Genomic DNA, 27757 nt, shown 5'->3' with positions numbered 1-27757 from the left:
TCAACATTAATTAATTTTAATCAATTAATTATTAAGTTACTTTAATTAATCTAAAATTGATTAACAACTTAAACTAATCACGGTATTTTATTAATTTAAATTTAATCCTAAATTAATCAATTCAAAACTAACCTTTATTAAGTTTAACTTAAATAATTAACTAAATTACTCCAAAACATTGGTCTAACATATATTTTTCATATCTCGCTTGGTCTTTAGATTATTTAATTAAGGGGGAGCATCAACATCATTTCAAAACCAATCTAACCTAGAATTTTTCAAAATTCATATTTTCAAAACTTATTTCTTTTAGACTTATGGATTTTAAAATATATTTCAAAATTCTCTTTCCAAAATATTTCAAAAATTATATACTTATTTTCCTAAAAAAGTATAAATGTTCTTGATTAAAAATATTTTTTGCTTCAAAGTTTCTTCTTCAAAATTTGACTTAGATTTTAAAAAAAAAAAATTTAAAGACTAATTTAAAAACTTAGTTCACTATTTTCTCTTAAAAATTTTCTAACTTCCAAAGTTTTTCTTAGATAATTTTTCAAAAATACATTTTCAAATAGTTTTAACTTAATAATTCAAAGCTTAGATATTTTATGGATTTTTATAAAAAAAAAAAATTACTAATATTTTCAATAGAATAACTTCTAACTTATACTTAGAGAACCTTGATTTCAAAAATTTCAAAGTTTTCTAACTCAAACTTAGTTTTTCTCTTAAACTATTTCAAACATGTTGGTATTACCCCTATTTTTTATGTATGTCAAAGGAGGAGAGATAGTAAATTTAGGGGGAGTTATTGAACTCAGGGGGAGAGTTAAATGTTTGTTTACTTAACTCTGCATATTTTAAACTTAACTATGAACCTTGGTTGTCAAACATCAAAAAGGGAGAGATTGTTGGTGCAAGTACACCAGAATCAAACATGAGTTTTGATGTTGGCAAAGGTTCAAGTTAAGTCTTGTTATGATCTGATATTTGGCTAAGTGTGCAGGCTATTTACTCAATCAGGAAAGCCCTAGTCATGGCCAGACAGTAAAGTCCAAACAGGTCTGGAGGACCTAACGTTTGGCAGGTAGGTTGAGGTAAATAACTGGAGGAGCGACAGTGAGGTCGGGTTCCCGAAGGGAACAACCTAAGGTCGTTGATCCAACTGAAGAAACCGGGAAGGTTTTCAAGTTGAGATCAAGATAGTCCTAACTGTTATACTCATGCATATTACTATTACAACTGTGCTAATTTTGTTTTGCAGGAATATTCTTGTTATATCAAACTAACTTTGTGTTGCAGAATCATATGACCCTTTGGACTTCAAATGGTCATAACTTTTGACTCAGAACTCAGAATCAGGCTCTGTCAGCGGCCACGCGACCAGCACTCAGAAACCTTCAATTTACCAAGGGTTAAGTAGACTGAACAGGAGGTTCAGTCGACTGAAAAAGGCTTTTTATCAGTCGACCGAACAAAGGTTCGGTCGACTGAACAGGCAAAATTGGCAAAGCAGATCAGGATCGCAAATATGGCATCACAGCATGATCGGCTGACCGAAAATGAGGTTCGGTCAACCGAACCAATAAAAGCATTAATGGAGCATTAAGTACGAATCTCGGCGAGAAGGGAAATTCACCGTTCGGTCGACCGAACAAGGTCATCGGTCGACCGAACCATTAAAGATCAGTTAATGCTCAATGATCATATCTCAGCGAATCTCAGCACAAAAGGAGGGGAGCGGGTTCGGTCGACCGAACCCATGGATCGGTCGACCGAACGTCGACAGTTCTTATAAAAGGGAGCTTGAGGTCCAGAGCTCAGTAATACGGTTCTGCTTCAAAGGTCATCTCTGTGCAAGCTTCTGCTACTGCTCTACGACTTGCAAGCTGCTCCATTCAGAAGTGCCGACCTAGCTTCGTCTTCAAATCCTTGTCGGTATACTTTATTTTGTAATAAGCTTGCATTGTACTTAAATTGTTACAAGATAGTAGGGTGTTACTATCTTGCATATTGTACACACTGCTTCTTTCCGAAGATTTCGGAAAGAAGGGTTATAGTGTTTGCCCATCGGCGCGGTCAAGGACCGCGGGCCTTCGAGTAGGAGTCGAGCTAGGCCCCGAACGAAGTAAACAACTTTGTCCCCTTTCTTATTTTCCACTGCACAACTTTGATATTAAAAGGTTAAAGAAAAGTTTTTAAACGCGCGATATTCACCCCCCCCCCCTCTATCGCTCCAAACGATCTATCAAATTGAGTATTTCAGGAAAGTCCTACCTGCGGTTAGGCATGAGGAAAACCCTATGGGGTGGTAACCCTAGGTCATAGGGGGTGGTAACCCTATGCGGAAAGTCTTGGCGGGTCGAGAGCTTCAGGAAAAAGTCCTAGGGGGGTAACCCTAGGTGGAAAGTCCTGACGTCGTGAACCAGGTGAAAGACTGGACCAGCCAGGAAGCGGAAGTCCAGCAGAAAGTCCGGAAGCTTCGAACACTGAGCAAAAGTCCAGTCGATCTGGAGGATCTCACTGGCATCAGGTATATCTCTTGAGTGGAGTAGGTGAGGACTCATTCCCCGTAGAGGAAACAGTAGGCGTCGGGTCGACCTAGGGTTTCCAGTTGGAAATCTGAAGTCAGACCCGGATAGTCCGACGACTGTCAAGTATATCTATCATATTATGTCTGTGCTAACTTTGTTTTGCAGGGTTTGTGTTTGGGACTAATACAATTTGCAGGAACAAAGGAGCAACTTAGACCTCGGATGAACAGTGTCTGAGGTGCCTCCATGGGGCTTGGAGGCGCCTCGGGTGCTAGCCGAAGCCACCTGTCCAGAGACACTGGAGGTGCCTCGGAGGTCATTGGAGGCGCCTTGGAGTAGCTTGGAGGCGCCTTCAGTGAGATAAGGTGCGACCAGATCAGAGCTGATCCACACGTGCAACTCAGCGGCCTGGAGGCGCCTCGGACAGGTTTGGAGGCGCCTCCAGCACTGTTTAAAAGGGGGTTCGAGGCAGAGGCTCAGAACATCATCTTCCAAGAGATCAAGCTACAATGCGCTGCCTCAAAAATACCCTGAAGTGCTGCTACAAGTTTTTGACGACCCGGAGCTCCACGATTTTAAGATTTTGTCGTCAATATAAGTTTACTTTAATTATTGCACTTATTGTAATTCTCAGTTGTACAAACTTTTACGCGATATAGTTGTTGCCCACAGTAAGTGATCAACGATCACGGGCCTTGGAGTAGGAGTCGCCCTAGACTCCGAACCAAGTAAATCTTGGAGTCTTCTGTGTGTTGATTTTTTTATTTATTTCCGCTGCGTTACTCATAAGATTTCTGAAACGAAAAGTGAAAGCCACGAGCGCTATTCACCCCCCCCCCCTCTAGCGCTTTCGATCCAACAATTGGTATCAGAGCAGGGTCGCGTTGATCTGGTGCAACCACCAATCACGTAATTTTTTTTGTGGTATTTTCAGTTTTTTCGGAGTCAATTAGAATTAGCTTAATAGCTATATTCTAATTATTTTTTTTCGAATCGATTTTTGCTCGAGGCTAGTGCAACACCACTCAAGTTCGCTATTTCTTAACTTTATTTCCCGCACTACTAATCCAAGATCTAGTCTTGGGACATTTCTATTTTTTCGTTGTGTTTACATATCTCTAATGGCCCAACAAGAAGGTTTCAGCACCGTTCGCCCCCCACTTTTCTCTGAAGAAGACTTCAGATATTGGAAGGAGCGAATGGAAACCTTTCTCAAGACATAATTCGACACGTGGATGATTATCAAGACTGGAATACAACTGCCAACCGACGAAGACGGCAAGACGACACCCTGCGAAAAATGGGAACCGACCCTAATCAAGAAGGTGGAAGCTGATGCCAGAGCGACCTGCACCCTCCAGTGCGGACTGACCAAGGAGGAACTCAACAAAGTTGGACCTTTCTCCAGCGCAAAAGACATTTGGGAGAAGCTGATCGAACTCCACGAAGGCACCTCCGACACCAAGGTAAGCAAGAGGGATCTTTTGTTCAATAAATTAAATAATCTGAAAATGTAGGAAGAAGAGACAACAAGTCAACTCCATGCACGGATTCAAGACATCCTCAACTCACTCCACGCTATCGGGCAGAAGGTCGAGAACGTGGACATTATAAGGTACACACTTAATGCTTTTCCGAGGAGCACATTGTGGGCATCGATGGTAGATGCCTACAAAGTCTCCAAGGATTTAACTTCCATTAGACTAGACGAATTGTTCTCAGAATTTGAATTGCATGAACAAACTAATACACAGCCAATCGAGAAAGGTATTGCTTTGGTTGCATGTACCAGTCGAACATGCGAACCAAGATCACGGCGAAAACTGAACTTGAATCGGAAGTCGAACCCAACTCAGACGATGAAGACGACGAATTGACCTCCGAACTCGTGAATCTTGTGAAGAAACTCTACAAGAAGAAGAAGGGATTCAACAAGAGAGACCTAAAGAAAGTCGTACAATCAAAGGAGGTTCAACCCAGCTCAAAGGTCAAGTTTGAGGTGATCTGTTATGGGTGCAACCAGAAGGGGCACATCAAAGCCAACTGCCCCAATCAGAAGGATGCAAAGAAGCAGAGGAAGAAGAAGGTGCTAAAAGTAACCTTTGAAGAATCTTCAGAAGAGGATACCGACAACGAGCTCGAACGGACAAGCCTTCTGGCCCTGATGGCCCAAGACCAGATCGAGGTGTCCGAGAGCGAGAGCGAGTCGGAAGCAGAATCGGAAAGAAGTCACGGATCCGTATCCGTTTCTGAAGGGCCCGATCCCTCTGTAAGTATCCCTCGACTAAACAATCTAGTTAATTACTTGTTACAAAAATTAGCTAAGTCTAATCTAAGAATTAAGTCACTTCTAAAGGAAGTAGTTGTCCTTAAAGAAGTGACTAACTCCGAATCTTTGACTGAACCAGTTCAGACTGGAAACTCGACTCAAGTCCAAAAACTTGAGGAAAAGAATTCCAGCCTGAAAACTCAGGTCAAGGATCTGGAGAAAACATTAGAACGATTCTCTTTGGGTTCTAAGAACCTTGACCTAATTCTTGGAACACAAAGGGCAATCTACAATAGAACTGGACTAGGATTCAAATCGAAAAAGAAATATAAGTCATATTTATCACTTATACAAAGAACAAATAGAAAAATGGTCCAAGAATGGGTCCCCAAGTCCAACCTGATCAATCAAGTTGGACTTGGACAATATTGGGTCCCTAAGGATCAAATACATTATCTCGATAGACCATATCGAGGCTATGATCCAGGGGGAGCTAGAAGAAAAATAATAAAAATAGATTCAAATTAAATTAAATTAAAAATAAAATTAAATGAAAATTAAATTAAATTAAAAATAAAATTAAATGAAAATTAAATTAAATTAAAATCAAATTCAAACTAAATCAAATTAAAATCCAAAGGAAGGCTCTAGAATAGCTGGCACCTCCGAAATTAATCCACACGATAAGGGTAAATAAGAGTAGACTACCCGGTCAGGTAATTAAGGTTAGATTAAAATGGGTCATGTTTAACTTAACCCATGGTACTGGTGAAGTATTGGATGATAGTACGTTGGGGAAACTTAGTCATCGCATGTCTAGGAAGATATGGCTTCGACCTGATACATTTGGCTAAGTGGAACTGACCGAAGCTACCCTTTATGGAACATAACCAGTTAGACCAAGGTTTTGTACTACGTTCAATGGGTAGGACTATTTGGAAAACCTCAAAGGCATGGTTACTTTAATGAGGTCCTTGTGACTCACCATAGCCCAGAAGTTTATCCAAAGAACGTCTACTTGTTGAACCCAAAGCTAAACCTGAATCTAACACAAAGTTAAATCAAACCCTAAAATTGAATCTAATTCATCTCACAAAAATTATAGGATTTCCTGATTGAAAATTTAAAATTCAAAATTGAATTCATAATCAAATTCAAAATTAAATTCGTAATAAAAATTTAAATAACTTAAAATTATTTTTCAAAAATTGATTAACTTAAAATTATTTTTTCAAAATTTAATTAACTTAAAATTATTTTTCAAAATTTAATTAACTTAAAATTATTGTTTCAAATTTAATTAACTTAAAATTATTTTTCAAATTTAATTAAATTAAAATTATTTTTCAAAATTAATTAACTTAAAATTATTTTTCAAAATTTAATTAACTTAAAAATTATTTTTTCAAAATTAATTAACTTAAAATTATTTTTCAAAATTTAATTAACTTAAAATTATTGTTTCAAATTTAATTAACTTAAAATTATTGTTTCATATTTAATTAAATTAAAATTATTTTTTGAAATTAATTAACTTAAAATTATTTTTTAAAATTTAATTAACTTAAAAATTATTTTTTCAAAATTTAATTAACTTTAAAATTATTTTTCAAAATTAATTAACTTAAAATTATTTTTTAAAATTTAATTAACTCAAAATTATTTTTCAAAATTTAATCAACTTTAAAATTATTTTTCAAATTTAATTAAAATAAAATTATTTTTCAACTTAAAATTATTTTTCAAATTTAATTAAATTAAAATTATTTTTCAACTTAAAATTATTTTTCAAATTTTAATTAACTTAAAATTATTTTTTCAAAATTTAATTAACTTAAAATTATTGCTTCAAATTTAATTAACTTAAAATTATTTTTCAAATTTAGTTAAATTAAAATTATTATTCCAAAATTAATTAACTTAAAATTATTTTTTTAAAATTTAATTAACTTAAAAATTAATTTATTTTAATTAAACCTAACGTTTAAAAATTTAAAAAAAAAAAAAGGGGGACACGTAGGCACTCAGCGGAGGCGCCTCCCACACGAGGGAGGCGCCCTTAATCACGGCGGGAAATTTCCCGCCGCCTTAACCAAAGGCGCCTCGAATGGTCTCTGAGGCGCCTCTAACGTCCCAATGAAGGCGCCTTAAAAACCATATAAGGCGCCTCCAATCCGAGATTTCAGAAACGAACAGAAGCTTTTCTGTTCGCTCACGGTCCGTTTCTCTCCCGCGATTCCCTCTCCAAATCGTGTGATTCCTTCCCCTAAGGTGCCTTCAACCCTTTCCAACTCCTCCATCCCCCCTACAATGCCTCCTAGGTATATTTTACATCTCCCTATTACCCTTATTTGTAGTTATTCTGCATTTTATATATATATATATATATATATATTGTCAAAAATAGGAAACGTCGCATTGTTGATCCTACACCGGCTAGGGCCCCTTCTACGGACCCTAGATTCCCCTCAGAGCAACATAGGATAGATTTTACTAGGTTTACCTTTGAGTCCATTAAACTTAGGTATATAGGTAGGGAATATTTTACCCAATTTTATCTCCCTGCAGTCCAAATGATAGATTTTTATCACTTAAGAAAATTGGTTGACTGCAATACCACAGTAAATCAAGACTTGTGTGCCCAGTTCTATCACAACCTTGAAAAGGTTGATGATAGTACCTATTCCACCAGAGTTGGTGGAACTGACATTCAGTTTACTCCCTCCCTGCTTCGCACTAGCTTAGAGCTTAGGGAGTCTCAGTGTATATTTTTATGTTACCCTAGTAGGGAGCTACCTTTCGGTGATTCCTATTCCCATATTACCTTAGATGACATCTACATGCATTTTTTGGGGGAGGAGAGACCCTTTAGCCTGACTGAATTCAGGTCTACTCTTCTTTGAGTTCAGGACTATGTTATGTACAAAGTCCTGACAGCATGCATTCTGCCCATCACATCTTGAGACGTCTCGAAGATGCGATCATCCCACTCATTCTTTTTGTATGCTCTTAGCCAACACCTAGATATAGACATTGTACTGCATATGTTTCATAACATAATTCAAGCATCTAGTACAGTCACGTCTGGAGTGATCCATATGCCCTACTGCCATATCCTGACCCAGATTTTCTCCTCCTCTAGGATAGACACTACCAGAGGGACACTCATACCACTTACTATATATGATGAGTTAGGTCAACGTAGTCTTAGATTAGCGGGTGTAGAGGTCACTGCCGAGGGGATTCTGGCCTGGAAGGGCCGGCCACTGCCAGTCGCTGCTCCTGGTGCTCCAGAGGCCGAGGACGTACCAGGTGAGGGTGAGGAGGGGCCCGACTTCTTGGCAGAGGAGTTTTTCGCAGATCCTTCCACCTCTGCCGGACCCTCCACATCAGCCGGGCCTTCGACTTCGGCACCTCCTTCCGTTAAGGACAGACTCGCTCGACTCGAGATTCAGTCTATTCAGACGCGACGGGTTGTGCTAGATAGCCATCGCTTCCTCTGATCTCTTCAATCCAAGATAGTTGTAGGGTTCGCGTCTCTCCAAGGCGAGATGCGATGCCAGGGACAGCCTCAGCCTACACCCGAGCAGCCTCTTGCACCACCTCCAGCTGACGACCCTCCAGCTGATGATCCTGCTTTCGATGATCCTGCCTTTTGACACTATCACTTGATGTATCTTGGACAGACACCTATTTCTCTTCTCTGATTATACTAGTATTTGGTTGACCTCTACTTATTTATGTTTATGAGTTTTAGTTGTTTACAATCTGCACAAATGGTAATATGTTGGGTAGAATAGTATTTGATTTTCAAATCAGTTTCCTACAATTTTTAAAAATCATCTTATGTTTTAAAATTCTAGAAAAATACTATTTTTTCCAATTTTACTAGATTTTCAAAATATGGAATTAGCTTAGGCTTTACCCTAGAAATCATGCTCCCCTAGAATTTAGCCAGAGCATCTCACAAACACCTAGGCTTACCTTGCTTGTGTTTGAAAAACATAGAACGACGTGAGATGCATAGGGTACAGCCTGGACTCAAGAATATTTATATCTGTGCATCAATATGAGTCTGGGCGTTAAACACCTAGTTAACAGTAATCAAGTCAAGTCTTCCAACAATAGTCAAATCTAACTGGATCTATTGACTTAACTTGACTAACCAAGTGAAAGTTGTTGCCCTCTAGGTAATCAGCTAGTAGCTAAATGGTTAGACATGTGGTCGCAAACCTACGTGCTTGATTTTAAACCTTTTGAGATCGCTCAGGCATGAACATTAAGGCTCTGATACCTTACTTAAAGAGAAATTAGCTAATCAATCTAACTTAACTCATGCTTGGACATTAAGGATTGAAACTCCTCCCTTGCCCTCAAAGCTTTAAATTAATTATTTGTCTAAAAGAAAAATTCTCTCAAAATTAGCTAAGTTTTCAAAACTTTAAACTTTCAAAAGTCATTTTTGCTGTACCTTTTAGACTAAGCTTTCAAAATTCTGGCCATTCTAAAAGCTAAGTATTTTGAAAATTTAACTAAGTATTTTTCAAAGTCAACCCTTTTAACTTTTTGAAAGAAAAATTACTCTTTAGACCTTGGTTTTACTTAGCTAAGAATATTAATTATAAAAAACTAAGTGTTACCAAAATATTTTTTTCCTCTTTAAAAGCCTAAGGTTTCAAAATTTTGACTAAGTTGTTTAAAACTAAAGTTGCTTTTGCTATGCTACAAAAGAAAAATCTTTCTCTAGCAAGATTAATTGATAAAGTTTTAGAAAACTAACTTCGAACTGAGACTATTTAACTTAGCGATTTGATTTACAAGAAATATCACCTTTTTAAACAAAGTGTCTTAAAGATTCTTTACTTAGTCGTTTTCCTCTTACCTTTGTCCTAAAATTTTTGTAAAAAGTTAAGATTTTTTTTCAAACATGTTCATTCTTTTTGATAAATGGCCAAGGGGGAGAGTAGAGAAAAAAAACAAAAATTTATAAAGAAAATTATTAAAGAATGTCTTTATTAAGGGGGAGTCTGACAAAGTTTAAGTTTTAGCTTAACCATGCGTGAATTTAAAATTTATTAAGCTTGCTTACTTAAACTTTATGCATCTATTTTAATTAGCTTTGAATTTCAGTTGTCATAATCAAAAAGGGGGAGATTGTTGGTGCGGGAAGCATCCGACGATCGACCGTTATTTTGATAATGGCAAAGGAATTCAAAGTTAAGTTATTTTGTGATCTAATGCACTTAATTGAGTGTTTTAGGAAAGTCCTAGCTGCGGTTAGGCAGGAGGAAAACCCTAGGAGGTGGTAACCCTAGGTCATAGGGGGTGATAACCCTATGCGGAAAGTCTTGGCGGGTCGAGAGCTTCAGGCAAAAGTCCTAGGGGGTAACCCTAGGTGGAAAGTCCTGGTGTCGCGAACCAGGTGAAAGACTGGACCAGCCGGGAAGCGAAAGTCCAGCAGAAAGTCCGAAAGCTTTGAACGCTGAGCAAAAGTCCAATCGATCTGGAGGATCGCACTTGCATCAGGTAAATCTCCTGAGTGGAGTAGGTGAGGACGCGTTCCCCGTAGAGGGAACAGTAGGCGTCGGGTCGACCTAAGGTTTCCGGTTGGAAATCCGAAGTCAGACCCGGACAGTCCGACGACTGTCAAGTATATCTATCATATTGTTTCTGTGCTAACTTTATTTTTCAGGGTTTGTGTTTGGGACTAACACAATTTGCAGGAACAAAGGAGCAACTTAAACCTCGGATGAACAGTGTCCGAGGCGCCTCCATGGGGCTTGGAGGCGCCTTGGGTGCTAGCCGAAGCCAGCTGTCCAGAGACGCTGGAGGCGCCTCAGAGGTCACTGGAGGCGCCTTGGACCAGGCGTTGGAGGCACCTTGGAGCAACTTAGAGGCACCTTCAGTGGGATAAGGTGTGACCAGATCAGAGCTGATCCACGCATGCGACTCGGCGGCCTGGAGGCGCCTTAGACAGGCTTGGAGGCGCCTCCAGTACTGTTTAAAAGGGGGTTCGAGGCAGAGGCTCAGAACATCATCTTCCAAGCGATCAAGCTACAACGCGCTGCCTCAAAAACACCCTGAAGTGCTGCTACAAGTTTCTGACGACCCGGAGCTCCGCGATTTTAAGATTCTGTCGTCGGTATAAGTTTACTTTAATTATTGCACTTATTGTAATTCTCAGTTGTACAAACTTTTACGTGATATAGTTGTTGCCCACAGTAAGTGATCAACGATCGCGGGCCTTGGAGTAGGAGTCGCCCTAGACTCCGAACCAAGTAAATCTTGGAGTCTTCTGTGTGTTGATTCTTTTATTTATTTCCGCTGCGTTACTCGTAAGATTTCCGAAACGAAAAGTGAAAGCCACGAGCGCTATTCACCACCCCCCCCACCCTCTAGCGCTTTCGATCCAACAAAACTTTCGTGGAGTCGGGCCGATCATTCCCAGGGATAGTCAATGAGGTTAACTAGGATTATCATTTTTTTTTATTTCTCTCGCTTTGATCGCATAAAAGAAAAATAAAATAAACTATTAGAAAATTTTGAAATATTTGTCTAGGAGTACTTAACATCATTTATGAAGATAAATCTTAAAACTATATTTAAACTTCAAAAATTCTTCCAAAATTTTTCTGAATAAAAAAAATTGGAAAATAATTCGTAATAATTTATATAAAATTAAAAAATATCAAAAAAAATTTATTATGATAGAAGACATCGTGCTTTATCCCAGAAAGATAAAAGATTTCAAAAATAAGTCATACAATTAACTTTAATTTTCAAAAATATCATTTTCGTTAACAAATTCATAGAAGATAAGTTAATGGTCAAAAAGATTTCAAAATTATTTTGACAAATAATATTATATTTTATCACATAAAAAAATCTATGAAATCATTTTAAATTTTAAAATATGATTTTTGTTGATAATTTTATAGTAAAAAAAATCCAAAAACATTGTCCTTAATAGAAATACTATTTTTCTATAAGTATAAAAATTTGAGTAAGAGATTCACAAAAAATAATATTTATCCTAATAATTCAAAACTTTGTGAATTTTTATTTACAAAAGATTTTGGAACCCAATATAGGTTCCTACCTACTATATTTACTAAAAATTTTAGAGGTATATAATTTCTAAGGATTTTCTTAATTTGTCCTTGGTGTCTTCTAATGCACAAGTTAATTCTACCATTATTTTTTAATTCTAATTTTTGAACGATATTCGAATTTAAAAATGCATAGTCATTTTCTAGTTTTTCTATTTATGCTTTCAATTTTTTATTTCCTATTTTTAGATTATCAAATATATCTAAGGGGCATGACTTTGCTAAGTTTAATTTTAACCTAGCATTATCTTTTTCTAATTGTACTATGTTCTTTGCAAGCATTTTAATAAATTGGAAAAATTGTTCGGAAGAAAGTGCACGTACCTCACTTACCTCATGTTCTGATGCTCTCTCTTCATCGCAGCTTTCTTCTAAAGATCCTCCCCTTCGTCGATACTCATCTCTGAGGAACTTTTAATGCCCCTATGGTGGTCTGCCATTAGGGCTAGTTCGACGTAAGCTTCAATCTAGGACTCAAAGGATGACGATTCATCCCATGTAGCTTTCAAGTTCTTGTGCTTCGACTTTATTAGTCTATTGTCCTTGTCTTTCTCCTCTTCTTTAGTTTAGAGCAATCGTCCTTGATGTGCTCTTCTTCTTAGCAGTTGTAGCAATGAACCTTTCTTTTATTCTGAAATTATTTTTTCGCCTACAACTTATTAAATTTATTAGATTTAATAAATTTACTAAACTTTATCACCAATAACGCTTCTTCATCTTCATCGATGGATGATTCGGAGTCTTGATCATCTGTTCTTGCCTTCTAGGTAATTTTCTGACTTGCCTTTTTTACTTATGCACATCTAGATGCGTGAAGTTCAAAAGTAGAAAATAGATTTTCTAATAGACTAACTTCGAGGTCTTTAGATATATAAAATAAGTTGGCTATAGATATCCACTTAGATGTCCTAGGAGATGCATTTAAAGCATACCTTAATAAATTTCGATCTGTTACTTTTTCTCTGAGATTCATGAGTCTAGTGATGAGTTCTTTGATCCTCGAGTGCAGATGTGCGACTATTTGCCTTCTTCCATCCGGAGGTTTGTCAGTTGGTTCCGGAGCAGGTCCTGTCTCACGAGTTTTGCTTCGGACGTTCCTTCGTGTAGCTCCAGAAACTTCTCCCAAAATTCCTTTTCTAATTCATAATCTCTGATCCAATTAACTTCTTGGGGTGGAAGTATGCTTAGCAGGTAGAACTCAACTCGTCAATTCACTACGAAGTTGGCTTGATCCTTTTTGGTCCACCGGTACTTTTCTTTTTGACTCTTTGTTAGTCTTGGGAGTTGCAAAATTATATTTAATAATTAAGAGTAATTCAAAGTTTGTTTTGAAAAATACCTCCATGCATTTTTTTTTCATGTCACGAAATACCCCTCGAACTTCGACGGGTAGTCAGTCGGACCATCATCTCGGTATTTCAGTCGGCGCGCGCAGTTAGTCTTTTTGAGTCATTCTGGCTCTGATACCGAATGTTAGTGCAGCGGGACCGGCAAAAGGGGGGTGAATTACTTAAAAAAAATAACTCATTCTCGTTCTTTTGATTTGATTAGTAGTATAATTAAAATAACAATAATAAGAGAAACAACAACTTAAAAATAGTAGGTAAAAAGCTAGCGGTTTACTTAGAAACAATCTAGATAATTGTTAATCCAAAGAGTTGAAAAGCACTAGAAGATCTCTATCTGCGGCTTTCATTAGGTGGTTGTTAATTTAAGATAATCCAAGGCGCCTTCCATTAGATAAGTTTTATCCGTTGTCAATAAAACTCTATCTATGGCTAACGACTACTAGAAGGCTCCTTCTATAGTTGGAAGACGCATTCGCACTGTTCATCAAAGGCACCTTCTATACAGCAGAAGGCAGATCAACTCCCAACTGCTGATCTCTTCTTGTGTGGGTGATCCTCCGACTACCCAAAGTTGAGATCACCGAACCCAACTCTGATCTTTTCCTTGAGCAGGCTTCCTCCTCGACTTCTCATCCCTCAAACGTTGCGCACGTTCTTCTCGTCCACTGGTGTACTCTTCCACAGCATCTCGTTCCTTAGATGCACTGAACCCGTTGTCTCATTTCCCGTGTTATCATTCTCGTTAGCTGCGTCTTCCGCTCTACTTCTTGTGTTGCTAAGCTCCTGCACACTTAGGCATAAGGATCAAACATACACAGGACCTAACTTAACTTGGTTGACCACATATAAACTACCACGGGATACTTACAGTTAAGACTTTGCTTGTTAACATGTAGTCCTGCTTAACTCACTTGGACTTTCCTTGCCAACATGTTGTCCGATCCTCCTTGATCCACTTGAACTTTCATTCGCCTAATCGCAATTAGAACTTTTCTTGTCAATGTGCAATCCTCCTTAACCCACTTGGACTTTCCTTGCCAATATGTTGTCTGATCCTCCTTGATCCACTTGGACTTTTCTTTGTCTAACCGCAATTAGGACTTTCCTTGCCAATGTGTGATCATCCTTGACTCACTTGGGCTTTCCCTTTCCTAACCGTAGTTAGGACTTTATTTGCCAATGTGCGATCCTTCTTAACTCACTTGGACTTTCTTTTGTCAATGTGTGGTCCTCCTTGATCCACTTGCACTTTCTTTTATCTAATCCTCAAGTTAGGACTTGCCTTACCTAACCTTCAAGTTAGGACTTTATCACTCAAGTACCAGTCCTCCATGACCTTCCCACAACATATTATCTAAATATATTATCCATAATATATTTTCTAAACATCAAAATTCAAACTTAATTTTACTCGAGCTTAATTAAATTAGTCAATCTTATCTAGAGATAACTGTACTAATCATCTCCTAACAAAATTATTTTATCTGAAGATGCGTATTAATCAAAAATTAATCCTTTATCCCTGTTATAAATTTATAATAAAATTATCACCTTCTCATCCAAATATCTTATCAATCAAGTCTGAAAATCACATTGCCTAATTCGAGCTCATTTACAACCTTCTCCTACGTGTGTGGTGCAGGACAAGGTGCCGAAAGACGACAAAATGCAAGACCAAAGGCTTATCTTTCCTGAACCATTTTCTTCCACTTCCACTAGAAGAACGAATCCAAGCGGGGCATACCCATCCATCTGAACGATGCACAAAACCAAAAGGATAAGGTTTCTTGACTTCCTCCTCTAATGGTGGGCATCGCATCACATCTTGTGGTGGAGTTAGCGAACTGCAGTGGCAAAGGTCAGTCTCTTTCTGATTCTGTCACTCGGTAACCTTATCTAGTTCATTCCACGCACGAGGAAAGCGACAATGGTGCATGGCGAACGCCTGAAATTTATTTTCTTGTCCTAAAATTCTGAGCACACCTAATTTTTATTCTCACCAAATATAATTGCGACTGACTGACTGACTGACTTCCCTAAAAGAGTTTCCACAACAGCATGCTGATCCACCAAGCTCAGCTTGTCGTATGATGAACTCTAGCACCCTTCTTGTTTCTGCGTGGTCAGCACAGGCCTGATGCAGGCCTAGTGCTCCCTTGGCCCTCGTGTCCCTTGTCATTTCTTGACAAAAGAGGGGAGAATTCAGTGAACTTATATGAACAAAATGGAGGAGTTCATGCATCCACATGACCTCCACTTGTGATGCCCTCCTCTCGTTAGACCCACCACTTTCCAATATCTAGTTTGTGTGAATAGCTTTTTCTTTTCTTTTCTTTAAGCTTCCAAATACCCTGTATCCACCCAGTACAGCAAGGACAAAACCAGAGCTTTCCTGCCCCTAAGAAAAGGAAAGATGCTTTGGTATGATTGGGGCAATAATGCACACCTGTTCCATGTGTCATCCCTTTTCTAAGGTGATGATGATTACTAGGTAGTTAAAACATTTGGCAGGATGTACCTTCCCCGGCATGATCCAAGGCTTGTGCTTCCAGATCTATATGCAGCCAATGGAAGGTGTCCGTCTCACACCAATTGACTCGTCAACCTCATTAATCTTTATTTCATTGTTTTGAGATTCAGATCCGTCTGGATCCACCATTTATGGCAGCAGCAAATCTACCTCCTTATAAATATCACCCGACGAACAACGTATTTTTATTTTTTATCTCTGGACAAATTAAAACAATAGCAATGAATTACCCGAAAATGATATGCTCATCGTCCTGATTGTTAATTAGGTAGATCTACTCCATGTGCATTAGATTTAACAAGTACAGATCCAGCTAATGGCTGTAGTAACCGCAACCGGCAAAAAGATTTGAGTATGAGATGGGATCCTAATCATTGTTTGTGCCCCATTGTGTCTGAGCACAATTGAGCTACTTTAAGCATGTAGATTTTCTCCCCATGTCATAAGAGAATAAGTAGCGCACTCGCTGCTCTTATCTGTTCCACAAAGTATAAAACCATTGATAGAAATGCTGCAGGTGCCCAATAATATAGGTTTGGCGAGACAACTTTTTTTAATTTTTATGATCATAAAATTCTGGGGCACATGTGACCTACCATGGCAGCCATAGCTGTCTGTCCAATGATTCTTTGAAGTAGTGCTTCATAGTTTTGAGAACTAATATGCAGAATATCATATTATTGTGGGTCTGCTTATATTAATACTGGCTATCGTTGGTACTTCCTGGGTCATCTTTCACCTTCAGAGGCTTGAACTGCACTGGCCAAACACTGGGATTTGTTTGGCTTGCCTTGCAGAACCCATTAAATAATCTGGTGGGAAGGAGAGAGTCTCGGAGAAGAAACCTAAATTCTACCTCGGCCGCCAAGTTTAAGTCTTCCTCGAGAAAAGTCTTTCTTGAGTTCTTTCTCTCGGCCCCTAGCGAAAGAATTCTTCTGCTAGAACTGATCAGGTGTGATTTTTTTTTCTTTTCCTTTTCAATCTTTAATATGATGCTCTAAGATTCAGATCTTATAATTCTGAAGAAACTTAAGAGTGAAATCTACCAGGGAACTAGTAGATTAGCTGATTTGTAAGTAGCTTCCCAACAAGATTATTTAACCAAGTTTCCTTTTTTTAAAATACAAAATAAAAGAAGCAAGTGTTCTGAGAATGATTTGTGCGATCCACGTTCATGAACTTCATTGAGACAATTTGTTCCTGTAAAACCAAATCATCTAATTTTTTTTAAAATTTTTCTGTCAATATAGAAAGGATAGAAACAAGCATATCTTGTATTAATCTTCTACACCCTGAAATGTTTCCCTTCAGGATGATGTCGAAAGGCCATCAAGAAGTCCAAGGCTTCTGAATGCCAGTTAATATGAAATGTAGTACCTTTAATGTTTAGAGCAAACATCCATATGGTCTTTCCTATCAATTCTTGATCTCCACTTTATTTATTTGCCTTCTTCGCATTTGCTGCAAATGGTGTTGTAAATCATCATAACATTGAAAGGCACTGCAGGTTTGACAAGGCCTCGGGGAGATAAGATTCATGGAGCAATATGATAAACAATACTTGAAGAAATCAATCTTAAAACAGGAAGACACCTTCAGACAACAGGTGCCTTTCTATTATGCTTCACTCTCACAAATTAAACCGTGCAGTTATTGAAAATCTCAAATCATAAATGTTCCATCCTTGTTCCAATCCAGGTGCATGAACTCCACCGTCTGTACCGAGTGCAGGAGCAGTTAATGAATGAGATGAACACCAACAAGAAGGCCCAAAAGGATTCACGCCATCCGACGTTTGATTTGGAACACCCAACTGAAAAGCAAGATAAGAATCATATGAGAATGGAATGCCAAGAGAGTGACTTAGACCTGACCCTTGCAACTGGAAGCAGAAGACAGAAAAAGAAAGGGATATCTTCATGTTCAGATTCTGGATCCAGTTTCTCTTCATCCTCGACAGGGTCAGCAACTACGCAAAGAAAGGGTAATGAGCCAAGCCAGTTCCGGATTTCTGAGATCGATATGAGATTCCAACATGAAACACATAACCAGAGTGGAATAAAGCAGAATCCTTGGTTCTCTCAATGCTTGAGCTTGAGCTGACATGATTGTTTCTTGATTATGTTGAGGTACCATTGTAGCTATAAGTGAGAAGCACTATGAATTCAGATGGAGATAAGGATGATGTGCAGAAATTTGTATTGGCTAAACAAGAAATGGACCATATAAGAGCAGAGGTGCAATTCTTGAACAGAAACAAGAAAAACCAAGTTTGGCATGTCACAAAATTTAACGTGTTACAGTGGGCATACTTCTTGATAGGCAGCAGTTCTTGATATGTACTTAGGTTGTTCATGTAAGAGTTTCCTGCATTACAAAAACCAACAATTCAATTGAAAACCTATTGTGACGAAGCAGGTTCCTGAAATATGCATCAACTAGTACAAACATGTCTTGTAGTTATCACTTACCAAATGAAAATCTGTCTGGTACTTGAACTATTCCTGTGTCGGATTTGGCAGATACAAACACACAATGTGTGCAAACACAAATTGTTTTTAATTTGGGAAACAATTTTATACAAAGTTCATATTTTCTAAATAAGTTGAAATTTATTGGTTAACCATAAGTTATAAAGTTAATATTATTACAGTTTGTAAGGTAAGCTAACAGATAAGGCGTGTGTTTCCTGGCCACCACAAATACGACCACAAAGGTATTAATGCAAGTATCTAAATCACAGAATTAAAAAAAAAAAAACATGTATATATTGGTTGATGTTTCAATGTGCTGTAAGTCTCAAAAGATGGAAAATGCCTTTAGAACGACAAATGCCTTTAGAACGACTACACAATTGAAAAGAGAAAACTAATGCTGCTAACTCTGCGTGTTTTAGCTAAAACTTCCTCCTGAGTGCTTTGTGAGATGGGGACTGTACAACTAACGAATCTTCAAAGTCTGAAAGAAGTCAAGAGGTTGAATTCTCTTGATCGCTTACTTTCTCCAAGCTTGCTTTCTGGGTCAGATATATCGTCCAAAAAAAGGAGAATGAATTGCAAACCAAAGGCTGTTTCAAGGAAAATAAAAAAGTGAGCTATGAGAGTGTATCGATAGAGCCCATGCTGTGTAGTGACAAAATAGTGAGGAATTTACCTGTAATTGAACGGAGGCAAACTTAAATGTAATGAAATCACACAAAGGCCAGTACAAAAATCCGGCTTTAATAGTGGGAATCAAATCTCTGTTTAACCTAGAAAATATCTCATTGCCAGATTCACCTGAAAGGTAAGCAAACAATAAAAGGAAAAGAAAATAAGAAGTGTCAACCCTTTATTTTCTATTTAGTTTAAAAATATAAACTTAAATTTTTTTTGTGAGGTTAAGATTGTAATAGAACAATGGGAGGAAAAAAAATGCAAATATACCTTGTAAAAATGCATTTACTGAGAAGAACACAGCAGTCATTATAGGACCAAATGTAGTTTGCCCAAGTAAAATTTTCTTCAGAATGGTGATTATGTCTTGCTTTGGTAGAATATTTGAGAGAAAATTGTACCAAAAATGTAATGAAGGACCAAGAACTAGCAAACCATATCCGCTCATTCGCAGAATTCTCACAGTATCAAGACTAACAGTACATGCGGTTGTGATTATCTGCCAAGAGAAACACAGTCTAATCAAGATGTAGTAATCTGATAATGAAGTAAAATAATTTGACATTATGTAGATTTGTATTTGGTTATAGCCAAATTACAATTAAATGTCCTGAAGCTTACTTTCCTTCATCATGAAAAAATAAAAAACAATATTAATATGATGTGCCATATTTCTAAAAAAGAAAGAGGGGTCATTTCTTACCTCCTAATAAATTGAGACTCAACTAATATCCATGATAATGATAGAGGTTTGAATACTTAATGAACCAATCAGAATATGATTAGCATTTTTATATATTATGGTAATATGGTTTGCTTAACCAAATTATTGTACAAGTATAATTAATATATTTATTAGGTGATATCTTGAAACGAATTTATTGTACAAGTAAATGCATGCCTAGAACACGAGGATCAAGTGTTCATTAGCTAATTGAGAGAAAGGATGAATATGATGTATCGGTTTTTGCTAAAGTAAGTTCTTTCACTTTCCAGTGATAGAATAGAATCTTGGATTTGGAGAATTAATAATTTCGATTTGTGCTGGATCTTGTAAGGTCTTGTGTTTTTCTTTAAAGTTGGATCAAAGGAACCAAAAGTCGATAAACTAGATTGCGTTCTGCTTTGCTCTGTAGCTTGGCTCTAGCAAACCAATAAACCAACAGAAAGAAACTTGGGGAAACAAGAGGTGGCGATGGGCAACGAACCTGAGAGGAGACGTCAGCGGTGGCGAATATGAATGCCGCGGTGAGGCTCTTGGTTGTAAGAGGGTGCGCTTCGATCATCCGGAGGTACCAACTCAAGAACCCATTCCGGATGGGGACGAATGAAGAAATCGCACCGGCGGCGGCGGCGGCAATCGAAGCGGCGGAGGAAGCAAAGGCGGAAACGGCAACAGAAGCGGAAGCGATGGGAGAGCTGAAGATCGAAGAAGAGGGCGCGGGCGGCGACAATCGCGAGCACGACGACTTAAAGCAGGAGAGGTTGAGCTTGAAGGAGAGGAGGTGCGATCTCGCAGACCTCCTCGCGCGCGGCCTTGGCAGATCGCAGAGGCAACCGGAGGGCGGAGCGGGAAGGCGGTGAAGGAGGATTCCATGCGCACCTGTCGCGGGGTTGCCCAAAAGGAGGCTGTTCATTTTCGCCACACTCTGCTCGGACTTGTTTGGGGATTTCCCTGCCCGTCGCCTGGTTTTATTGTAGTGACCGTCGCCGCATCGAGCGATCGTTCGTTTGATCATCCGAGTCCCGAATTGTACGGCTTCCTCGATCGTCGTACAAACGTAACCGCTCTCTGACTGTGACGGCTGCATGGTCATGCATTCCGAGAGATGCTTTACGATCGCTTGGCATAACCGTAATCAACGAACCCACCGATGTTACCAATGTTATCTCCACCGTCAATCTCAGGATCGATTAATCCTGTCCATTTATTTATTGATTGATTTACTTACTTATTATTACTGCTATTTCATTTATTTTATTAACACATTGTGGATCATTATTCGACTCCTATGAGCTAGTGGTGGAGATATGGAGATTGATGCATATCGCGAATAGCCCAGTAACCACTGTTTGTTCCAGTGGCTTCTCCATTGTTCACGAGTTGGTACTCGAGTAAGGTTTAGGAGAGACGTAGTTAGATTCCTCATTCCCCTATTGAGGAAGACCGTTTGATATTAAGACGGAATATCCTCATTTATGATGTGGAGTCATCTTAAAAGAGCTGCTTGACATAAAAATGTAGAAGAAATAGAAGGAAATGTAAGGCGGGACTCTCAATTCACCATTCCACGGAATCCACTAAAGAATTTAGAGGGATACAAGAAGATAATTCTTCTCACAAGCTTGAAAGCGCAAACATATTTTAATCTCAAAAACCAACCTCAAAGAATATAAATGCTGGGAGACTTAGAACAACTATCCGAGATAAGTTAAAATGTATTAAACGTGATTTATATTTTCTAAGGTTTCATTAAACTAGATTTATATTTCCTAAGTCTTGAAAATAAAATGAGTTTAATCATGAAAAAATATGCAAAGGTATTAGAGGCTCATCAACCTTTTCAAATTCCAAGAAGATCATCAAGAATATCCAAAACGTAGGTTGACTCTTTCTAATTCCAAAGCAATATGTTTTTCGAGCAATATATCCAATCTTTTCCTAGTAATAATCTTTTCCGAGCATTATTCCCGAGTGGATCTTCATTATTTCCAAATGGAACTTCATTTCTGTGTGGATCTTCATTATTCCTCAGTGGAATTTCATTATTCTCGAGTAGAACTTCATTCTCGATAGGATCTTCTTGGGGCTTTTCTGTGTCAATCTCCCTTAGTTGGAAAAGATTTGATCTCGAATTAAAATAAGATTCAATATAAGGAGAGCTGTCAACAACATTAACAATATTGGAAACCCCATAACCACTAGGCAACTTAACTTTATAAACATTATCATCGATCTTGTTGCATCAGTGTGATAATCACTTGGAAGATCAATTTTGAAATTAATCTTGTACCCATGAAGTTGTTCAAAAAGATCATCGAGTAGAGAGATGGGAAAGCGATACTTGATAGCGATTTTGTTCATTGTTCTATTGTCAATGCACATACGCTACGAATCATCTTTCTTCAACACCACCACTTGAAATTCTTGAAGAAGAGATTGCACTTGGAAAGGCATAGCATGACCTTCTTCAACATAAGTAGCATTGAAGCTATGTCATACCACCAAAGATTCTTTATGATCTTTATAAATAGTCCTTCCTTCTTCATTGTATTCATCGTAGATAGGTGTTGTCTCATAAGGTTCCTTATCGACTTCTTCATACATTAGAATAAAACTTATTTCCTGATTTGCATAACCATAACCATAACCAGCCTCTGAGTTATGATCCTTAATTATCATGTTATAAAGGTTCGTCACGTGCGAGACATTCCTCGAGTTGTTGCACTTGTCTCCTCAAGTCATCCAGCTCAATATTACGAAGGTCTTTTTGACGAACTGTAGGATTACCATTTGGCCTTTGTCTTCTATGACTAGCCATTGAAAACTTGAGCTCTTATACCAATTTAACACTGGAAGCATAGAAGAAATAAGAGGTAACACAAGGTAAGACTCCCAACTTACTATTCTACGGAATCCACCAAAGAGTTTAGAGGGATACAAGAATATAGTTCCTCTCACAAGTTTAAAAGCGCAAACATATTTTAATCTAAAAAACTAACCTCTTCAAATAATACAAATGATAATCCTTTATAAGAAAGACTTGGAACAACTTTACAAGATAAGTTAAAATGCATTAAATGTGATTTATATTTCCTAAGGCTTCATTAAACTAGGTTTATATTTCCTAAGCTTTGAAAATAAAGTGAGTTTAATCATGCAAAAGCATAAAGGGGTATTAAAGCCTCATCAACCTTTCAAATTCCAAAATGATTATCAAGAATATCCAAAACATTAGTCGACTCTTTTCAATTCCAAAGCAATATATCTTTCTCGAGCAATATATCCTTCCCAAGTAATCTTTCACGAGCAATAATCTTTCCCTAGTATTATTCTCGAGTGAATCTTCATTGTTTCTGAGTAAAACTTCATTCCCAAGTAGAAGTTCATTTCCGAATGGATCTTTATTATTCTTAAATGGATCTTTATTATTCTCAAGTGGAACTTCATTCCCTTGTGGATCTTCTTAAAGACGTTTTTATATCACTGCTAAAGTATCAATTTCACCTTTTTGCCATAGAGTGACTTCTCCTTTGAAATCATTGAAGCATAGTGCGAGCCCTTCTAATGGAGTGGTAGATTTAGTCACAAGTAATTGAAACATAAACTGATATCCCTAATCTCAAATTATCTAATATTATCTGTTCTACAGTAAAATAAAAATAAATAAATGATAGAAGATGTTTTATTTTAGTATAATAATTCTGTACCTAGATCAGGTATCACATTTTATACTCATTAAAAATTAATTCCAGATTTATTAAGATATAAATATGCGTGTAAATATCACTTGTGCCCGTTTATAAAGTCTACCGTCACAAATAATCCGATGACTAGACGTGGACGGCATACCGACTGATAGAATACAAATTTGTCTACCCTACATGTCTCCATCAATTCAGCAGTACAATTTGTTGCAGTTGCCTCTGGACTCTACCCTTGTTAGCATGCTCCCTGGTGAACCCATTCACAGAGGCTTAGAACAAGCATAATAAAATATAGTAAAAGGTGCTCACAGGTCATATTTAGATCGGGCACGTTAGTGAAGTTCGTTCGTTCGTCAGCTTTCTTGGAATTCCCTAAGTCAGGACAAGCTATCCCCATCAGTTTTTCACTTCAGGTTTGAGAGCAAAAGGTGTCAAAGGGATCATAATTGGTCTTTCTAAGTGGGTCAAAGATTTTTCTGAAGGGAACTCTTTCCCCTCAACTTTAAAAATGTTAAATTTACAGTTTCAGCGGTTCAGGAATAAGTTTGGGTAATTTTAAATGATAAAATAGGCAGGAAAGATTTGATGGCTTATTTAGTTTCATTGTTCTTCCCACTTTTGTAGGTACGGAAGGTTAAGAGGCACATGGGACGTAGTCACGTAGCTGACAAAAATATATTAATAGTGCCTGGCCAACGTATTAAAAGACAGTACCTTTACATCTACCGCTGAATGCTCCAGTGAGTGACCCAAAAGTAGTAGATTGCCTGAAAGAATGGTAATGCTGGTGTCATTAAGTTGATGCCTTTCATGCATTGCTTAAAAATCCACACGACGAGCGTGATTTCTCTTTGATGCAACGATTGCTTTGGGCAAATGCAAAGCACATCCTTGGCTTCAGTCAACAAAGACATCATACCATCTGGATAAACAAGGGCTAAGAGGGCGAATCAGGAAGAAGTATGATCTAAGCATAGAACGGGAAAAGTCATATAGTTTCATCTCGATTTGCACTGTAGAAACATAACGCAAGTTCCGAAACAATTAAATCTTTCAATACTTATTCACCGTGAGGAAACCATGATTTAATGATAATATAGCAAGTCAAGTTACAAGTCAGAAATTAGATCAAGAGCAAGGCAATTGCAATGTATTAAACACTGAGGACAAAAGAAGGCTTCCCACCCAAATTCAATATCCAGTTCCCTAAAATATTTACCTGCTTGAAATTATCAAGATATGCTCTTATCCAAAGGGAATAACAGAAATAGGTCATCAAAACCATTATGGTTTCATAATTGAATAAACAGAAGTATGAACAATTGAGCTGTTGATTGTTCATGATTCTAACGCTAGACTACAACCTCCAAATTACCTTACCGCACGCATCCTCTGGCTTCTTGCCCGGTGACCCGCGACACCCTTGTTGCGTTCTTCTTGAGGAAGTTGGCAAGATTCAGTGATTGAATCACAACTTATATCAGCAGGGGGAATGAAGCAGTCCACCGAGAGGCCAGGCACATTGAAGGCCACTTCCTCGATCATCCAATTCTCCTCCATCCTAGTTTTGGTGTGGCTCATTGCCGACTCGCCAAATTTGTAGAGGGTGACATTGGATCGACCTGAATGGGCAATCATTACACCTTCTACCAGGGAGTAGTCCAGGAGGAAGGAACTAATGGTGGTCTCCCAGTACACTGCATCACCTCCAGCGTTAGCTTGGATCCTAGTGAGGTGGGAATCTTCAATTAGAACGAGGAGCCCAGTTCGCTGACTGAAGTATCCGAAGAGGACGTGCCTAATGATCTCCGCGAGGCCTTCACTTCGGGCTTGCAGGATCTGAGGGTCAGCACAGAGCTTGAGAACAAAGCAATCCTCCCCATGGACCTTTTTCTCCCCGATGCAACGCGCATTGGCAAACATCCTGGCCGTCGTCAATGGATCGAGGCCCTAATCGAAGAATTACTCGAATTTAGCCAGTGGCGGAGTCATTCCAAACCAATTTGTTGTTTGAAAAAAATATAGTGAATTTGAAGTGATTGTGAACCTGTAGTGCGCGTCGAAGAGGTCTGACGGGGCCTCTTGCGGAATGGGCGCCGAGCCAGGAAGTGTGGCGCCACACAACCTCTCCATTGGAGCCGGCGTGGAGCTTGCTACCCCCGATCGCCAGCTCGACGTACCACTTATCTGGGGCCATCTGCCAGAGAACGAAGCCGCCCGACTCAACCTTGCGTGAGGATCTGCTTCTGTTTTTGATGACTTTGGTAGCAGTCGCGAACTCTGACGACGCCATTCGCACCTTCCCCCTGGCGTAGGCGTTGCGGATGGATCTCTGGAGTTTCAGACCGCCCGATGCCGCCATGTACTGCTGCATAATGTACTGGGCTGATGACACTTCCTGAAGAGTAGAGAATGAACGAATTGAGTGGCATTACTGTGAGATGGATCATGGAATTCATCAACAATATTCCCATTTCGAGGATTATGAAACGGAGTTAAGAAAAGTGGAAAATGAAGGAAATTAAGAGATCGAAAATATCGAAGTGGGAATCCCCCAATGCCGAACTCAAAGCGCCGCGATTTAGCCCTAGGAAGAGAAGAATGCAGCTCAGGGATGGATCTGAACTGCATAACAGAGAAAGAAGAGAAGATGCCACTTACAACGGGAGTGTCCTTGATGCTGAGATGAGGCGAACCATCATCGGCGCTGACGTGGACGGGAGCGAGCGGCGCACCCATGACTCCGAGAAGGAGACGGAGGTCGGTGCTTCGGATCAAGGAGAAGGACGCACCGCCGGCAGCAACCGATTCGGAGTTGATCGAAGGAACACGCGAAAGCAGGATCCGTACCCAGTGGGTCCATCCTTCCCTCCTCCGATCTCCATCGGCGTCTACTGCACCACCGTCGTCGGGACCCTCCATCAGGGGCGCAAGGGTCTCTCTAAAGCTCACAGATCTGCCGACCAGCGCCGAGGTGGCCGCCCCTTCCTGGGGCAGAAACAGAGAGGAGTGGCGGCGGTGACCCTTCTTCCTCTGCCGCGGAAGCAGCAGCTGCACCGGCGAATGGTTCATGTGCGATATCCTCTCCTTCTCCGGTGAGTTCGCCGACACAGCACCGCGCGACCTCCTTCCTCGGCGCCGAGAACCACCGCTTCCTCCCTATTGCGGAACCCTATCCCCGCACCGGAGGCGTGCGCTATTTATAGCCGAGTTTGCTGTTGGCCGCGAAGAAATTTAAGGGGCTGGAATGTGAAATAATTATTTAACCGGAGGAGAATTGTAGTAAATTCTAAAGAGACGAGTGGTTTATAAAAGTACATTAAAAAAAAGACCGACAAATGGTGCGGTGCGGGGCAATTAATTGTAATTATGATATATCGAGGACCAATTAAGAAGCTGCCACCTGTCCAGGCGATCACCCATGTGGCGATCATTGGCAAAGGCTGATGTAACGGTACTTACCGCCCGGTCGGCCGTTGCCACGTAAGCTATCGCAGGTTTGACCATTGCATAGTCTGTGTTGCAATTATTATTTTTTTACTTTAATTTTCGCATTCGATTAAATTCAATTAGGTTTAGGTGCAAACTGACTTAAATTGAAATTTCAGAAATAGGCAAAAAGATAACTCATTCCCGTCAATTTATCTGAAAACAAGATTGTAACAAGGAGTATCCAGAATTTGTATAAACAATGTCGCTGTACAGAGGCCACTATCATTCCTCACAAACCCTATTGATATCTTGGATAAGTTGTACACCTCAGCCATTGTCCTTTGAGTTGCATGCTTGTCCACGCCCGTTACAAGGCTCATTATGCGACCCAAAGCAATCAATGCAAACCACCTCCAGCTGCACGCTACACCTGTGTAACCTTAGCCAACCTCCTCTTGTATTGCCCCGCATACATATATATACACCGATTTCTACTGCTCATGTATGGCATTTCCAGCGATCATGTCATGTGCGCTTTCTAGCCCCACTTAATTTCTCTACACATGCATGAACGTAGCCCTTCGGCGCCGTGAATTCTGGGTCATGCTTGTCCTACACTTGTTAATGTATATAGGTGTTGCAAGATTGATTTTTCGGTTATTTCACAAGTAGAGATTAGTAAATTATTTTTTTGAATAAATAAAAAATTAATATTTAAAATTATTTAAGTAATGAAAAATTAATCCGTTATAATCGGACGGGAAGAAAGTATAGACGTAGTCAGATTCATTTAAGCGCGGGAGTAATGGTTGCATGTCTACTGCTGGGCGGCTGCAGGAATAATTAGCCAATTAACAAATTAATTAGATAATGGCAGGCCTAATTGGATCGAAAGAACTCAAATACTTGTATTATCAAATAATCATAATAATAATGGAGCACATGATTTAT

At 38.8% G+C, this 27757-nt stretch overlaps 3 protein-coding genes across 3 annotated transcripts; 1 reads left to right on the top strand and 2 right to left on the bottom strand.

Annotated features, from left to right (window-relative positions):
- The first annotated feature begins 16393 nt into the window (after window positions 1-16393).
- LOC122021795 lies at window positions 16394-18232 on the top strand. The gene is made up of 3 exons (XM_042579951.1): window positions 16394-16743; window positions 17299-17397; window positions 17490-18232. The coding sequence occupies exons 2-3, from the start codon at window positions 17329-17331 to the stop codon at window positions 17892-17894; spliced, it is 474 nt and encodes a 157-aa protein (XP_042435885.1). The 5' UTR covers window positions 16394-16743; window positions 17299-17328; the 3' UTR covers window positions 17895-18232.
- A 478-nt stretch (window positions 18233-18710) lies between these two features.
- LOC122019478 lies at window positions 18711-20763 on the bottom strand. Its single transcript, XM_042576938.1, has 4 exons — window positions 20155-20763; window positions 19217-19445; window positions 18945-19069; window positions 18711-18858 (listed from the first exon to the last, which is right to left on the bottom strand). Exons 1-4 carry the CDS (start codon window positions 20761-20763, stop codon window positions 18760-18762), a joined length of 1062 nt encoding a protein of 353 aa, XP_042432872.1. The 3' UTR covers window positions 18711-18759.
- A 3681-nt stretch (window positions 20764-24444) lies between these two features.
- LOC122021910 lies at window positions 24445-26606 on the bottom strand. Its single transcript, XM_042580086.1, has 3 exons — window positions 26036-26606; window positions 25422-25772; window positions 24445-25324 (listed from the first exon to the last, which is right to left on the bottom strand). The coding sequence occupies exons 1-3, from the start codon at window positions 26444-26446 to the stop codon at window positions 24746-24748; spliced, it is 1341 nt and encodes a 446-aa protein (XP_042436020.1). The 5' UTR covers window positions 26447-26606; the 3' UTR covers window positions 24445-24745.
- Between the last annotated feature and the right edge of the window lie 1151 nt (window positions 26607-27757).

The sequence above is a fragment of the Zingiber officinale genome, chromosome 9A, assembly GCF_018446385.1.
Source record: "Zingiber officinale cultivar Zhangliang chromosome 9A, Zo_v1.1, whole genome shotgun sequence".
NCBI lineage: Eukaryota > Viridiplantae > Streptophyta > Magnoliopsida > Zingiberales > Zingiberaceae > Zingiber > Zingiber officinale.
Note: the sequence above shows the minus strand (reverse complement) of the source record. Positions and strands in the feature narration are given on the sequence as shown.

What these genes read in the sequence shown, in the direction of transcription:
- LOC122021910 (XM_042580086.1), bottom strand. Translation starts at nt 26,446, where the DNA reads ATGAACCATTCGCCGGTGCAGCTGCTGCTTCCGCGGCAGAGGAAGAAG. An exon ending in GCATCAAGGACACTCCCGTT is followed by an intron (nt 25,773 to 26,035) that starts GTAAGTGGCATC and finishes TCTACTCTTCAG; the next exon opens with GAAGTGTCATCAGCCCAGTA. An exon ending in CTCTTCGACGCGCACTACAG is followed by an intron (nt 25,325 to 25,421) that starts GTTCACAATCAC and finishes TTCTTCGATTAG; the next exon opens with GGCCTCGATCCATTGACGAC.
- LOC122019478 (XM_042576938.1), bottom strand. Translation starts at nt 20,763, where the DNA reads ATGACCATGCAGCCGTCACAGTCAGAGAGCGGTTACGTTTGTACGACG. An exon ending in CCGCTGACGTCTCCTCTCAG is followed by an intron (nt 19,446 to 20,154) that starts GTTCGTTGCCCA and finishes TTCTCTTGGCAG; the next exon opens with ATAATCACAACCGCATGTAC. An exon ending in TTGCCTCCGTTCAATTACAG is followed by an intron (nt 18,859 to 18,944) that starts GTAAATTCCTCA and finishes TCCTTGAAACAG; the next exon opens with CCTTTGGTTTGCAATTCATT.
- LOC122021795 (XM_042579951.1), top strand. Translation starts at nt 17,329, where the DNA reads ATGGAGCAATATGATAAACAATACTTGAAGAAATCAATCTTAAAACAG. An exon ending in AAGACACCTTCAGACAACAG is followed by an intron (nt 17,398 to 17,489) that starts GTGCCTTTCTAT and finishes GTTCCAATCCAG; the next exon opens with GTGCATGAACTCCACCGTCT.